This window comes from Phocoena sinus, chromosome 2 (assembly GCF_008692025.1).
Source record: "Phocoena sinus isolate mPhoSin1 chromosome 2, mPhoSin1.pri, whole genome shotgun sequence".
In the NCBI taxonomy this organism is placed as follows: Eukaryota; Metazoa; Chordata; class Mammalia; order Artiodactyla; family Phocoenidae; genus Phocoena; species Phocoena sinus.
Genome location: NC_045764.1, coordinates 141,465,937 through 141,480,675, shown reverse-complemented (window position 1 = coordinate 141,480,675; position 14,739 = coordinate 141,465,937). Strand labels below are relative to the sequence as shown.

The 14,739-nt window shown below is 51.8% G+C and overlaps 2 protein-coding genes across 4 annotated transcripts in view; both read left to right on the top strand.

The window, feature by feature from the left end:
• RAB15 (RAB15, member RAS oncogene family) overlaps positions 1–13,760 on the top strand; it is a 30,119-nt gene extending 16,359 nt beyond the window's left edge. Inside the window, exons 2-8 of one of the 3 annotated variants that reach the window (XR_004348496.1) lie at positions 1,076–1,136; positions 2,079–2,139; positions 2,633–2,710; positions 3,391–3,480; positions 4,704–4,769; positions 4,928–6,222; positions 13,631–13,760. Coding sequence is in view for 2 of the 3 variants with exons in the window: in XM_032622985.1 (XP_032478876.1) it covers positions 1,076–1,136; positions 2,079–2,139; positions 2,633–2,710; positions 3,391–3,480; positions 4,704–4,769; positions 4,928–5,079; positions 13,631–13,658 (536 nt within the window). In the remaining variant the exon portion in view is untranslated. Of the gene's footprint in view, positions 1–1,075; positions 1,137–2,078; positions 2,140–2,632; positions 2,711–3,390; positions 3,481–4,703; positions 4,770–4,927; positions 7,941–13,630 lie in introns of those variants that run through there. The other 2 variants (XM_032622985.1, XM_032622986.1) reach the window with 2 other exon arrangements.
• Positions 8,209–14,307, top strand: GPX2 (glutathione peroxidase 2). Its single transcript, XM_032622993.1, has 2 exons — positions 8,209–11,068; positions 13,631–14,307. The coding sequence occupies exons 1-2, from the start codon at positions 10,847–10,849 to the stop codon at positions 13,979–13,981; spliced, it is 573 nt and encodes a 190-aa protein (XP_032478884.1). The 5' UTR covers positions 8,209–10,846; the 3' UTR covers positions 13,982–14,307.
• The last annotated feature ends 432 nt before the right edge of the window (positions 14,308–14,739 follow it).

The following is a 14,739-nucleotide window of genomic DNA, read 5'->3' as shown; positions in this document are numbered from 1 at the left end:
CTGATGAGAAAATGGAGGCTCAGAGGTGCCCAAGGTCATAGCTATGAGTTAAGTGGCCAGAGTTAGGATTCAAGCACAGGCCTGACATTGAAGCCCATGCTCCTTCTAGTAAACAACAATGCCTCCTCTGGTAAAAGGGCCTAGTCAGCAACAGATGCACTAGGCCGTCTCCTTGGTGGGCCTTTGTTAGGTGCCGAGGGCTCTATACACACTGTGGGGCTGAAACAGTCCTCTCTCGCCAGGGTCTCTGTGCCTTCCCCACATTCATGACGGCACCATAACCCCTCCTGGTTGCTAATAAGGCAGAGAGAGAATAAACCCAGGCAGATGAGGTGGACTGCTATTCCTAGGGATTAGAGTTCCAGGAGGGATAAATACAAGTGGTTCTCTGCAGAGGTATAAATAAGGAAAACTTTACACAGGAGTAGAGTGAGACACGTTTTGGGGCTAAGTAAGGCAGCAACAGAGTGGATTCTCCCATATTCACTTCCTGTGTGCCACGGGCCCTTTACTCCTGGCAACTCGCAGCTCAAGGAGGAAGGGAAGCCCCATTCAAAGCCCTGGACACTCCCTGAGGGTCAGTTTTTGGTTCAAGAAGGCCTTTACCTTGTGCCAACTTTCTGCCAAGTTAAACCAAAGGGAGACCCTCAGGTATGAGTGCCCTGGGCCATACTTCAGTTCTTCAGTGGGTATCCTTCCTTTCTTTCTTTTTTAAAATTTATTTATTTTATTTTTTGTTGCTGAGCACGGGCTTTCTCTAGTTGTGGTGAGTGGGGGCTACTCTTCGTTGCGGTGCGCGGGCTTCTCATTGTGGTGGCTTCTCTTGTTGCAGAGCACGGGCTCTAGGCACGTGGGCTTCAGTAGTTGTGGCATGTGGGCTCGGTAGTTGTGGCTCACGGGCTCTAGAGCACAGGCTCAGTAGTTGTGGCGCATGGGCTTAGTTGCTCTGCGGCATGTGGGATCTTCCCAGACCAGGGCTCGAACCCGTGTCCCCTGCATTGGCAGGTGGATTCTTCACCACTGCGCCACCAGGGAAGCCCCCTTCCTAACTTCCTTGCTCACTTCCTTTCCCCAGGTGTTGACTTTAAGATGAAGACCATAGAGGTAGATGGCATCAAAGTACGGATACAGATTTGGTGAGTTGGGTAGGAGGAGAGGACCTGGGGCTCTCCCTAGCTGCCACTGCCATGTGTAAAATCCAGAGGCTTCATCTGGAGTAACTGGCCACCTTTTCGATGGAGAGAAGCAGAAGTCTCAAAGCCCATCTCCTGCTCCCATGAGCCTTAATCTCTCATCTCTGCGGCTCCCAAGATCTTAGTTCCCCGACCAGGGATTAACTCCAGGCCCTTGGCAGTGAAAGCGCGGAGTCCTAACCACTGAACCACCAGGGAGTTCCCTCTCATCTCTTTCTTAAGAAACTTATGGGACTGACCGCAAGTCACCAAGAAGCAAGAATTAGAAGGAATTGGCAAACTAAGCACTGCGGGTTTGTCTTCGAATAAAGCTTTTCCCTTGGGCCGTGCTGCCCTGCATAGCACTGAGGTAGGATTCCAAGCAGGGAGGGCTACGCCCCATCCTTACGGTGGGAGTTCCTGGTCGGAGTTCCTCACTACAGCACAGTGCAGTTCCCATAAGTAGCCACAGGGGGCCGCTATAGCTCTCTGGCCTGTTGCTCCTGGAAGCATTGCCTTTCCAGCATTTGGAGCGGCCCCCCAATTTCAGAGTGGTATGGGCATTGCCTGCAGAGGTCCCAGAGGGACTGGAGATGTAGTAGTCCCACCAGTCTGGCCACAAAGGCCAAATCCTAGAGAAAGTTATCCAAGACCCAGTTATGGTTGTGGCTCCTAGCGCAGATACAGTTGACAAGGACCCACAAGCCCTGTCAGCACCTATGACCAGCCCTCTCTGCAGAGTCAGATACGTTTGGATCCCCTTGGGGACCAAAGCTCCACTGATTTTTCACCCTGCAGCTCTCCAGTTTCTCCTGCAAAGGCACAGGGTCTCCCAGGTCCCGTTCCCCCTCTCCCCACCTGCTTCCATGGTCCATGCTCTTTTGAAGGGCTGGCTTTCTATTGCAGGGACACAGCGGGGCAGGAGAGATATCAGACCATCACAAAGCAGTACTATCGACGGGCCCAGGTGAGCCGCTATTTTCAGGGTTTAGAGGTGGGATGCTGCCACCCACACTCCTGGCTCTGGGCGTTTGAGATATTTGTGCCACTGATCCCCAAATGGGCCCTCAGATTGCTGGGGAGTGAGGGGGTGGGCTCAGGATGGTCTTTCAGTCGTTCACTGATCATTCATTCATCAGCTACTCTCTGAGCACTCACTACTGGCGGGCCCCCACCCTCACCCTCACCTTCCACCCTCCTCCTCGGGCCAAAGACCACATCAAAGTATTGGTGCCTTTCTGCCTCAGAGAGCTCTGTGATGAGCCTAGGAAGCAACAGCTTTGGGGGTCTGAGAGAGAAGGAGACTTTTCTGGGTGCTGAGGGCTCTTCATTATGCTAAGCAGGGAGAAGGGAGATTGGGACCCAGCATTTAAGGTACCACACCCGATTCTGACCCCATGACTATGCACTGTCTCTGTGTGCATGTACCTGCCCCATCTCTCTCTCCTTCTCTCTCTCAGGGAATATTTTTAGTCTACGACATTAGCAGCGAGCGCTCTTACCAGCACATCATGAAGTGGGTCAGTGATGTGGATGAGGTAGGATGTGCTGCCTCACTCTTGGGGGTGGGGAAGGGCACCTCAGAGGGGAAAGCAAAGTGAAGGCCACATGGGAAGGGCTGAAGCTGTCAGGGTTGGCGAGCAAACATTACCAGGAACCCTTGCCTCTGCAGCCCCGGATCAAGACCTCTGGGTGAGTAAGACATGAGGCAGAAGCCCAAGCAGCCATGCCCTCCATGCTCTATACCCCGCCAGGCCTCCACGGCTGTGTCTTCCCCTGAAATGAGTTAGGACAGAGCCTACGCTGTGAACAGCTTCCTTCCTGAAATGTCAGGACCAGGTGGAATTGCGAGACTGGGGTTCCAGTCCTGGCTCTGCCACCACAGTTGTTGAGCCCTGGGCAAGCCATTTGAACTCTGAGTCCCCAGTTCTTCATCTGTAGAATGAGGGGCTGGACTTAAGTCCAGTGTCCTTTCCAGTTGTCCAACCCGAGGAAGCATCAGTGTCTTCTACCCTAAACAGTCCCTGTGACATCCCTCTGGGACCCATGGGATCAGCCATGGTACTTGGGGATGCCTGGCACCTGCACCCGCTCAGCCCACTCTGTCCCTAGGGCTCTTAACTTTGCTGCTGGTGTGGAAGCCCGTGTAGGCTGTGTGGGTGGGGAGACTGGGGGAAGGCAGGACTCACTGGCAGTTCTGTCTGTCCTTTGTCCCTAGTATGCGCCAGAAGGTGTCCAGAAGATCCTTATAGGGAATAAGGCTGATGAAGAGCAGAAACGGCAGGTGGGAAGAGAGCAAGGGCAGCAGGTAAGTGCGAGTGAGCTGGCTGAATCCATCCCTTGGGTTTTTGGCTGGCTTCCTGGGCCAGGCCTGAGAACTGGGACCCAGGGTTCTATTACCATCATCAGACACCCCCCTACCTCCACAGTAGCCTAAGGCACTGGCTGAATTGCCATCCTTGAGCGTTTGTTTTCTGTCCTTTAGGACAGTGATTTGGGGTCCATCCTGAAACAAAGACCTCTCCCAACTCCAAGGCGCCCAAAGCAGGATTACCTCTGCCTAAGAGCCCACCCTGGTTAGTGCGGAGGAGGGACCTCAAGTGGCTCCCTTCTCCTCTAGCGGCATCCAGGCAAAGCTTCTGTCCTACAGTCATCTCACCCCTCCACACCCACTCCCTGTCCTCCTTACAGTTGAAAAGAGGTAGGAAGGGAAATGAAGGCATGAAGGGCCCACATTCAGAGAAGCCATGGTGGCAGAGAGGGTAGGAGGATGGTTTTGAGGGAATGTCCAATCACACAGGGAGACCATCCTCCCAGAGAACAGGAAGAAAGATGGGTACCACTGAGGCCAGAGTCACCCGCTTACTCTGAGGGCCTCAAGAGTTTTTCTCTCCCTCTTCAGTCAATAGCGTCCCATTAGCACTTGAAATAAAATTGTTTTTTAGTATAAAAAATAATACATGGTCATTGAAAAATTTGAAAATAGAGGCCAGTTCCTACTAGAATATTCGTATTTGTTGATTACTGTATGTGTGGCCCTGTGCTAAGCAAGTGCTTACAGATGCATGACCCCATTTAACCCTTCCACAGCCTTGGTTGATAGACACTCTCATCCCCTTTGAACAGAATGCGAAGTTGGGGCTTAGAGGGAAGAGGTAACTTGTCTAAGGTCATATGCTCTTAAGTGACAGCACTGGTATTCCAGCCTGGGTCTGTTTGACCTCAAAGCCCATGTTTTTCATTAGTTTGTCACAATAATTTTGTGTCTCTGTCTCCTGACACGTGATGTGTGTGTGCTCGGTGTATATGTGTGACTGTGTGTAGGTGGGGTGCATCTGTGGAGCATCTTCTCCCATTCTCTGCTAGCCTGTGTCTTAGGAAGTCTTAGTCTCATCTGAGAAATTATCTACTCTGAGAAACTGTCGCGACACAGCACGGGCCCTGAGTGCAGTGGCAGGAAGGATGCACCAGGTGCTGCGGGCACCTCCCTTCCCTTAGCGACGCCCTTTCAGGAAGGTTCTTCTCTTGCAGCTGGCTAAAGAGTACGGCATGGACTTCTATGAAACAAGTGCCTGCACCAACCTCAACATTAAAGAGGTGAGTCCCGTCTCTTGAGCCGAGTCCAGCGAGGCGGGGAGGCGAGAGGACGAGGCAGCAGAGTGGCTGAGAGCAGATGAGCCCCACCCAGGGCGGGCAGCCACTGGGGTGCCGGGAAGAGGGGAGACCTGGACTTACTGTGTTCCTTGACCTCCCAGTCCTTCACGCGCCTGACCGAGCTGGTGCTGCAGGCCCACAGGAAGGAGCTGGAAGGTCTGCGGACACCCGCCAGCAATGAGTTGGCCCTGGCGGAGATGGAGGAGGATGAGGGCAAACCTGAGGGCCCGGAGAACTCTTCAAAAACCTGCTGGTGCTGAGCATCTTGCGTGGAGCGCCCCGCACAGTCCTCTCTCCCCGCGGGAGGGCTGCGGGCACACAGGGAGCCTGGGCTTTGCCCTGCTTCTCTTCTCCTTCGGGTGACCCTGTGGAATCTCGGCCGCTGCTCCTCCCCCTGCCTGGCTCCGGGGAGCAGCTCCTCTGTCCTGTCCGGGCAGCCTCGCCCCCCTCCCCCCACCCTCCCCCCGGGATGGCCCCCTCCAGCCTGTTTCCCCAGCCACAGGCCTGCTTCAAGCCCCTGATGTGCTACGAGCACTGCCTCACTACCCCGAGGTCCCAGACGATGGCCCAGTCTGGAGTCAAGGCCACTGGAGGTTCCTTCTCTCTCAGTGCATCTGGTCTCTTCTCTGCTTCTCCTCGCTTCTTCCCACCTCTCTTTCTGTTCCTTCCCCTCAGCTGTGTTCCTATCAAAGCCCTCCCCCCGCCCCCCACGTGTCCCGTGTGGCTGCTGGTACAGCACCTTTCAATTCCTCCCTCTTTGCCTGGCCGAGGGAGTGGACTCAGGCTCAGGGGCACGTTCCCTGCTCTGCTCTGGGAGAAGCCCCACCCCGCTTTGTGGGAAATTCTTCCCGTCCTCCCCTCCCCGCCGCCCCTTCATGTGCCATGGGCCTGCCTCCCCGGTGACTGGGGAAAGAGGAAGGGCAAGAGAGGAAGGAAAGCCCAAACTGGTGGTCCCCACGCCTGGGGCTGTCCTACACCCCACCCCCACCCCGCCCCGTCCCCAGCTTCCGCTGCACTTGGCTGCCTGTCCTCCTGCCTCTTGGGGGAACTGAGCTTCAGAGAAGAAAAAAAATGATGAGGGGTGGCAGGGATAAGAAGTAACCTCCATTCTCTACCTGCCCTGCAGCGTGTATGCTATTTCTCCCTGCCCCCGGGCTCCCAAATTTAAAGATGTGGACCAAGGCCTGAGGGCACTGCAGGGGCATGGAGAGCCCTGGGGCCAACCACACACTCCAGGAAGGGGAGTGTTTGGAAATGAAGGACCAGCTCCTATGTATCAAGTTAAGAGCCAGGACAGCAGTTTGCAAACCAGAGGGGAATTCGGCAGCAGCAGAGATTCCTGGGCCCCATCTTCCATTTCTTATGTAAGAAGGGCACTTCACCACCACCCCGGCAGGTGAGAGGTGACAGAACCACGCTGGTGGTCTTTCACCGAGCCCAGCCTTCCGCTCTCAAGGCTTTCCCGAGACCCAAAGTTTGTGGGAGAAGGGCAGGGGGCTCATGGGCAGAAAGCAGGCAAGCCCTGGGTAGGAACGCTTGGTGCTGTTCCCTTCAGCCTTCAAGACCATGTGCTCATCTTGTTCCTCAGCTCCTGACTCAGAGGCTTGAGGGTTTGCCAACTGCACTGTGGCTACAGGTGGAGGGAAGCGGACTCCTTCCTCCAGGGCCCTTTGTTTCAGGAAGAAGTTTCTTTAACCCCATATGGTCCAATAGTCGTTTGCAGGAGGCCCTTTAAGGAGGGAACAAGTCAGTTACCAGCCCTAGTAGGGTTCCTCCCCACCTTCCCAAGATGGGAGAAGCCTAGGGAGGAGGATCAGTCTTAAGCTGCGTTGCATGGCTGGCGCTGGAGTGAAAACAAAACTGGGCATCGAACGTTCACTAATTAAAGACTAAAATCCAGGACACACACATGTGAAGGATTAAGAGCCCCACCTCCTTACTCCTCTGAAAAAATGGGTGGGGGATGAAATCGCCAAACCTTTCCTCTGACTCTTATCAAATCAGGAGAGGGCAGGAGAGGGTAGCTCAGGATGAGGGAATGGGGGATGGGTTATTGTAGTGGAAGGGAAAGGAAGGCAGGAATAGTTATAAATCGTCAGCTAATGAGAAATGTAAAGAGCTGACTCTTTAGGACGAAATCATGACCACAGCTGAGGATGTTTCCTTGAGGACTAACTCCTCAGGTGTTAAAACATGCAGCATCACTGGGGTGGGGAGGTCAGCAGTGCCAACCCACAGTGTGCCCTCAGCCAGGGGCTCGGGGGAGGGGAAGTTATACTGGCCACTGGCTCCAACCTGTGGTCAGTGTTGCTGCTTTCCCTGAAGATCTGGCCGAGTACCATTGCCTTTCTCTCCTAGCCCCCCTGGGGAAGAGGGACTATATTTTTACTGTACCCTAGGGGTTCTGGAAGGGAAAACTTGGGGTTAGGATTCTATGGCCTGAGAAGCCCCATCCGTAAGGGCCACAGCTGGGGAGAGGCATGGGGCAGGAGAGGGGTTGGGATTTTAGGGTGCAGCTATGCTCATGAGGTACCAGAGTCAGCATCTCACCCCTAAACTTCTCCAGTCCCGGACACAGCCTGGGACCTGGCCTTAGACTGTTGAGCAGGTGCGCCTGCCTGTTGGCTCCACCTTTGCACCTGTTGTCTTGAGGTTCGGCACAGCCCCAGGCTCTCCACCTGCTCCCGAGCCCCAGCATCTCCCTGTGACGGGTAAACTTCGTGTGCTGTGTCTCGGGTCCAGGATATGAATTGTGAGCAGGGTTCATCTATTTTAAACACAGATGTTTACAAAATAAAGAATATTTCAAGTCACAGTTGTGACTGCCTGTGTGAATCCCCGGGAGTAGATCTCACTGGGACCCTGGCAGTTCAGGGGGAGGGAGAGAGGCAGTGCTGGTAGAAGAGGTTCCAGAATCCTAAAGGAACAGCAGAAGAATGAATGGAAACAGCAAACGTCTTCCGTTTGGTGCCTTTCCTAATGCCACCTGCAGGGGAGCCCCAAGCAGAGCCCCCATTGCTCGGCAGTGGGCTCCCATTGTGGAAATAAGATTGAGTAGAGTCATTGGGGATATGCTGAATATCTATGTCTGAGGGTGTCTTTAAAACCAAGAGGTGGGGGGCTTCCCTGGTGGCGCAGTGGTTGAGAATCTGCCTGCCAATGCAGGGGACACGGGTTCGAGCCCTGGTCTGGGAAGATCCCAGCTCCACATGCCGTGGAGCAACTAAGCCCGTAAGCCACAACTACTGAGCCTGTGCGTCTGGAGCCTGTGCTCCGCAAAAAGAGAGGCCGTGATAGTGAGAGGCCCGCGCGCCGCGATGAAGAGTGGCCCCCGCTTGCCACAACTAGAGAAAGCCCTTGCACAGAAACGAAGACCCAACACAGCCAAAAATAAAAAAATAAATAAATTAATTAATTAAAAAAAAAAACCAAGAGGGTTCTCATATGCTTGGAATGTAACAGAAACAGGTCTTCCTGAAGGCATGAGGTGGGATTAAGTAATCTTTCAGAAGTTCATCCTAGCCCTGTGCTTGGATACCCCAAGGGAACAAGGCGGTCTAGAATCTTGGGGTCTGGGGACTGATGAATACTATACTCTGGGGTCCAGAGTTGATGGAAGAGGCAGAGAATGTTTGGAGGTAAAGATAAAATGAAGAAGGAAGGAGTAAAACAAGGCAGGGCAACAGTAGCCTAAGATCTTAACCTGCATTTTCCAATTTACAGAGAACTTGTAATGCTTTATCTCCTTTATCGGAACAATCAGACAATCACGTCTGTGTGAGATAAGGAAGGTGATTATCTTTATCCAAGTTCGACAGATAAGGAAACAGGTGCCTAGGGGCCCCAAGGAAGAGTGGCAGAGTCAAGGCTTAAAAGGAACAACCGGAATTGAAATCTCCAGAGGGGAAAGCTTGGCACCTCTATTTAGAAAAATCGCTACATGCAGTTCTCACTTGCAGCCAGAATTGAGAACCATCGACCTAGGCTTTCTGCCTACTAAGCCAGTGAAGTTTCCAGAACATCTACTGTCCCTGTGGAAAGCCATGTTAGTGCATGTCCAGAGTTACAAGCTTCTGGAAAGTAGGCCAGTTTGAGGTAAATCTGGAAACAAAGAGGTATTTTAGGAGAGCTTCATCAATTGTATTCAATCGTGAAAGGTGAGAACCTGGGCGACTCAAGGTGTCCTAGGTTGCCCCTGGAGAAAAGGGATGTCGTGTACCTAAGGAAGACAGCACCTCCACTCCTCAGTTCAGCGACTTCCATGGTCTTCCTGGAGAGGGGTCCCAGAAGGGCAGCCAGTAAGAGGCATCCGGAAGCCCAGAGAGTACTAGGGAAGTGCTAGGCATGCAGGTGAATCTGGCAAGTTCATGTTAAGAGTTTAGCCCATTATCAGGGCAAAGTTCTTGACTCAGTGGCTTAGGAGGCGTTTATTTGCTTTTTCTAGCAACTCCACCCAGCCTCAGCAGGGGACACACTTCCCTCTGCATTTCCTGCCACCTCTTCTAGTGGCAAAAGATTCCATTCCCACTTAGGTAATGGAGGCTTTTTTGTAGGGAGCAGCCAGTTAAGATGTATGGATTCCCGTGTTGCTATAAACAGCCATGAACAGGCTACAGAACAGAACACCTGGGTACTTCCTGGAAAGTACTTCCTCCATCTTCTCAACAAATCAGATTCTCAAGACCAGCTGCTCCCCAACCTGGCTTATTCTTTGTTCTAGGAGACAGTTCCCAATGGACACATACCTGTGAAAACACTCTCTAGTAAACAACTGCATTGTTATTGAAATTTCGCTCTAAAATCCCAAAGCCAGGTAAAGCCTAATTGCCAGCTTTAATGATGGAGAAATCCAGGCATTAAAAACAAAAAACAAAATAACAAGCCCTGATTTCTTGCATTGGTGGGTGTTTGGAAGAACGAAGTGAAGCATTAGGTCTTTCTAGTTTCTGTGGGCTTCCAGTGCTGTGCTCCCATGATAGCTCTTAGCAGGTCCCCCGATGTCCTGCAACACATTGCATGCTGGTGTTGAAAACATCGTGAGTGGCCTAGCTGGGTCTAGAACCATAGCAGCTTCGACTGCCTGCACACTTCCTTCTGTGGGGAATGACCAGCACAAGGCCCTCTGAGAAGCCTTTGGGACTGTCTTTGTCTGATAAGAGGTAGGGGCATCCATCCCCTCTGAGTTTACCCACCTGCACTGTGACTCCTCTCTGTTATCCCAGCCACAACCAACTGCATCCTCATGACCCTGTGGAGGTGGGGTGTGGGGTATTAGAGGAGATGGTACAGCGCAGGGGGCAAGGGCAGATGTGCTCTCCAGGACAAGTACCATCACTCACTGAGAGACTTTTCAAGACAAACACAGCTTCCCCTCTTCAGACTGGTGCAAGAGAGGCACTGAAAGCCATTATTTTAGAAAACCACACACCGTCCTCCTAATGGTCCCTTTGATTTTGTGCTTGTGGAAAGTAACAGCCAAAGAGAGAAATGTGAACAGTAACATGTATATTCCATTTGTAGTCTGAGTCAAGGGGACATGCGCCCAATCCTCTTCCTCATCCTTCAGCCCTCGGCAGACCCTGACCTCTCAGTTGCACAATTCAGAGCTCGGCACTCAGCAGGCGCTCAATAACTGTCTGTGCCAGGTGAAAACAATATGCTGGGGCAAGTAGGAGTCAATCTTGCATCCGTCCCTGCCTTTTTTCCTCCCCGTCCAACCTTTGGGGCTCTGGTTTCCTGCAAGCAGTGAATTATTCATGTCTGCTCAGAGATATCACATTGGCCCTTCCTAGGTTGCCAACAGGGTGGAGCAGGGAGGTGGCTTTGTTCAGAGTCTGTAAATAGGAGGAGCGACCTTCCTGTTTGAACAGCACTTACGGGTAGGTGACTTTTTGCTAAGTCATCCTGAGGATGCTCAAAGTCCCTTTGTGAGGTCCTTCCTGGCTCCTCCTTCCTCCCACCCCTTTAACAGACCCTTAAGTGGGGCCACACTGCTCTGCCACTCACTCCGCACTCGCACCATGGCTTACGTTGCCAAGTCCTTCTACGACCTCAGTGCTATCAGCCTAGACGGGGAGAAGGTAGATTTCAATACATTCCGAGGCAGGGCAGTGCTGATTGAGAACGTGGCCTCGCTCTGAGGCACAACCACCCGGGACTTCACCCAACTCAACGAGCTGCAATGCCGCTTTCCCAGGCGCCTGGTGGTTCTGGGCTTCCCTTGCAACCAATTTGGACATCAGGTGAGACGTCCCTGGTATTGTACCCAAGGAGTTGGGTTGCTGCAGCTTCAGTGGGCTAAAGAGAGGGGGAGGACGACTATGTGTGTTGAGTGTCTTGAATCGTGGGGTATGTTTTGTTAATCTAGGTCTTTAGGTGCATGCGAGTACCAGGGGGAAGTCAGTATGATTCTGTCTGTGATAGAACACCAAACGTATGGATTTTTATGGTTTCTTGTCTTCCCACTACACTCCATGAGGGCTGGTACCAGGTCTGTTTTTCTCTCCATTGTATCCTCCGTGCCTGGGTATAGAAGGCACTCATTAAATGTTTGTTGAATGAATGACTGGAGGAAATAGAAGGTCAAGAATCAAACTAGGATTGAACTCACTCAGGAGACCTTCATTTTCACTACATTTGATTCTGCTACCTAATAGCTCTGTGCCCCAGGAAGAGTCACTCAATTTTTCTGTTTTGGTTTCCTCTTCTATAAACTAGGGATAATACCACTTATCTGATAGGATTATTGTGAGGTTGTGGGGATAAGAGCTACAAAAGTAACTTGAAAAGTATAGAGTAATACGCAAATGTAAGTAGCTTTACTATTTAGATTGAAAGGTTTTGTTTGTTTGTTTAAAATCAGCCAAGTGGAGAGTGAATTTGGGGGAAGGTAAAAGGGTTTGCAAAGTGTACGTGTCTCCTCTGGGCATCACACGTGCCTCTCTGTCCCTGATTAATGGGTCAAGTTGTTATAGATCTTCAGCCCGCACACCTCAAGTTATCTTTCAGGGATTCTTATATTTTCAGTTAGGATTTTTTTTTTTTTTTTAAATTTTTTGCAGTACGCTGGCCTCTCACTGTTGTGGCCTCTCCCGTTGTGGAGCACAGGCTCCGGACGCGCAGGCTCAGCGTCCAAGGCTCACGGGCCCAGCCGCTCTGCGGCATGTGGGATCCTCCTGGGCCGGGGCACGAACCCGTGTCCCCTGCATCGGCAGGCGGACTCTCAACCACCGCGCCACCAGGGAAGCCCGCACTTAGGATTTAAATAGCACAAGCAGGCAGAATGTCCTCCAATTATAATCCCTTGGGTTCAATTCACAGTGGCATGAAGGCAAGGAAGAGATTATCAGAGATATAGGCAGGAAGGCTGAAATGTCATTGGCTGTGACAAACCTAGCCCAAACCATGAGTGCTCTCACTGTTCCTTCCTTGCCTCAGTTCTGTTTCTAGGCTTGGCCAGGGAAAGAGAGACAGAAAAGGTAAAACCTCTTCAGAGGGGTCTCTCTGGCCCTACAGATGCCTCCTTCCATCACTTCAGGCCAGCCAGTTGCTGGAGGGAATGCGTAACCTACCAGTAGCCAGCAGGCCTTTTGCATTAGGAGATAAGATGTCTAATAGCCATCAACTCTGGGCTCAAGATGTCATGATGGCCTGGAACTGACTGTACTAATTGGTTCTAGTAGGTCAGAGGCAGGAACTTCTTCCCCTGAGGGAGATATATGACTCTTAGACTTGGCGGATGGGGGTGGAAAATAAGGGTTTCCATGGGTCTTTGTGGGCTGTCAGGGGTGGGGAATGCTAAGTGGGGATAGGACAGTGCTGGCAGCGGGGAGGAAAGACAGGCAACAGGTTGAGATCTAAAGCATCCTAGCTGAGTACAGCAAGTGAGCGTGAGGTGCAGGAAGCTAAGTGAAAGGAACGATAATTACACATTCACAACTTTTGGTCCTTAAGCACTTATTTCCTTAACTTCCCCTTCCCCTGGCCTATTCCAGAACACTAAACCTTCAATCCTATTTAATTCATGCCTGTTGGTCATGAAGTAATTCCGTTTACAGTACGTTCATTGTTGTCTCTAACCTACTTTGCCTCTATGGCACCTGAATACTAGTCTTCCTTGGATGGGGTTTTCCTTCATCAAAGCTTCCTCCTACTTGTACTTTAGATCTAGGACAAGATGAAAGGAAGAAGCTATAAATCCCATTCTTCTAGACCTCAGTTTCACCTTTCCTTTGAGGAGCTGAGTAGGGCAGAGGCCAAGGCTAGATTCAACACTCAGAGGTAATTAGAAGAAAGACAGGCAAGGCCAGGGCAAAAGGAAAGGGAAGGTGGTGGCAGGGTGTGTGTGTGGGTGTGCATGTATGTGTGGGTGCATAAGTGGAAGGAGGGTTCTAGGCAATATGACCTGAGCCTCCTTTCCCTTTCTTTCTACTGCCCAGAACTCAAGGTTCCTTGAAGCTTCAGACAGATACCCTAAGCATTGCTCAGGGTAGATCGGAGAGAGAAGTGACAGCTCAAAAGCTCTATATCTTTCAGTACAAGAACAGCCAAGCTAGGGTCTGTGAGAACTTTCAGAAATGGCCTAGCAAACCATCAGACAATAGCTGTGAGAGGGAAAACTCCGAGTCAAGAGTAGGGCAAAGCGAATGAAGAAGGAAAGAGAGGGAACGGGGTAGGGGGGTGGGGGTGGGGAATACATAATAGAAAGAATGATCCTGGGGAGTACAGGAGGGTGACTTTGTAGATCCTTCGTAGCTCCTTCATCTCTTGCGTTTCCCAAGCTCTTTGTCTCTTTTCTCCCCCAGGAGAACTGTCAGAATGAGGAGATCCTGAACAGCCTCAAGTACGTCCGCCCTGGGGGTGGATTCCAGCCCACCTTTACCCTTATCCAGAAGTGCGATGTGAATGGTCAGAATGAGCATCCTGTCTTCACCTACCTGAAGGATAAGCTCCCCTACCCTTACGACGACCCGTTTTCCCTCATGACCGATCCCAAGTTCATCATTTGGAGCCCTGTGCACCGCTCAGATGTGTCTTGGAACTTTGAGAAGTTCCTCGTCGGGCCAGAGGGGGAGCCCTTCCGACGCTACAGCCGCACCTTCCCGACCATCAACATCGAGCCTGACATCAAGCGCCTCCTCAAAGTTGCCATATAAACACCAGCAGATCTCCTACTTTCTTTTGCCCCTGAGTGTCTTTCCTGAGCATTCAGTGTGCCCTCAGGAGACTCTGCTGGGCCCGGGCTTTCCCTTCAGATCAGTCCCCTTCATTGAAGAGCCTTGCCTTTCTGGTCTGCCTGTTTCCTTTCCTTCCCCCCAAACTTCTGGTTGGTGATTCAACCTGGGGCTCCAAGACGGATGGGCTCTGAGCCTTCACAGAATGATGGCACCTTCCTAAATCTGTATGGGAGGTGTCTGAGAAGTGTGAGGGTCCAGAGCCAGCCTTCTGGCTGAGTCCAATAAAGGGCAGGTGTGGAAACGGCCAGGCTCTCTGTGTCTCTTCCTTGACGGAGGTGGGAGGGACGGTATAAAACTGCAGGTGGGACGGAGGGGCTGGCAGCACACAAAGGCTGAGGAGAGGGAGGCTCCGATCAAGGGGACACTCCAATTACTGTCTGGAAAGCAGGCTCAGGTCACGGTCTGGGTGGCAGGCGGAGTTTCGGGAAATGTGAATTATTACTTTATGGCTCTTCTTCAGAACTGGGGAAAGGAGGTGATAAGGAGAAGAAAGGGGAAGAAAAGTGGAGGAAGCACTGGGAAGTCAGAGGATTCCAATCAGGAACATGTCACTTTCACTGTGGGTACTGGGCTAAATGTTACCTACACCTTGAGAAGTTGAACTTAGTCCACTTTAATGACAGCAAGGGCGTGGAGGGTACAGTTGCTCGGAACACAAAGAGCACTTTACCCATTTC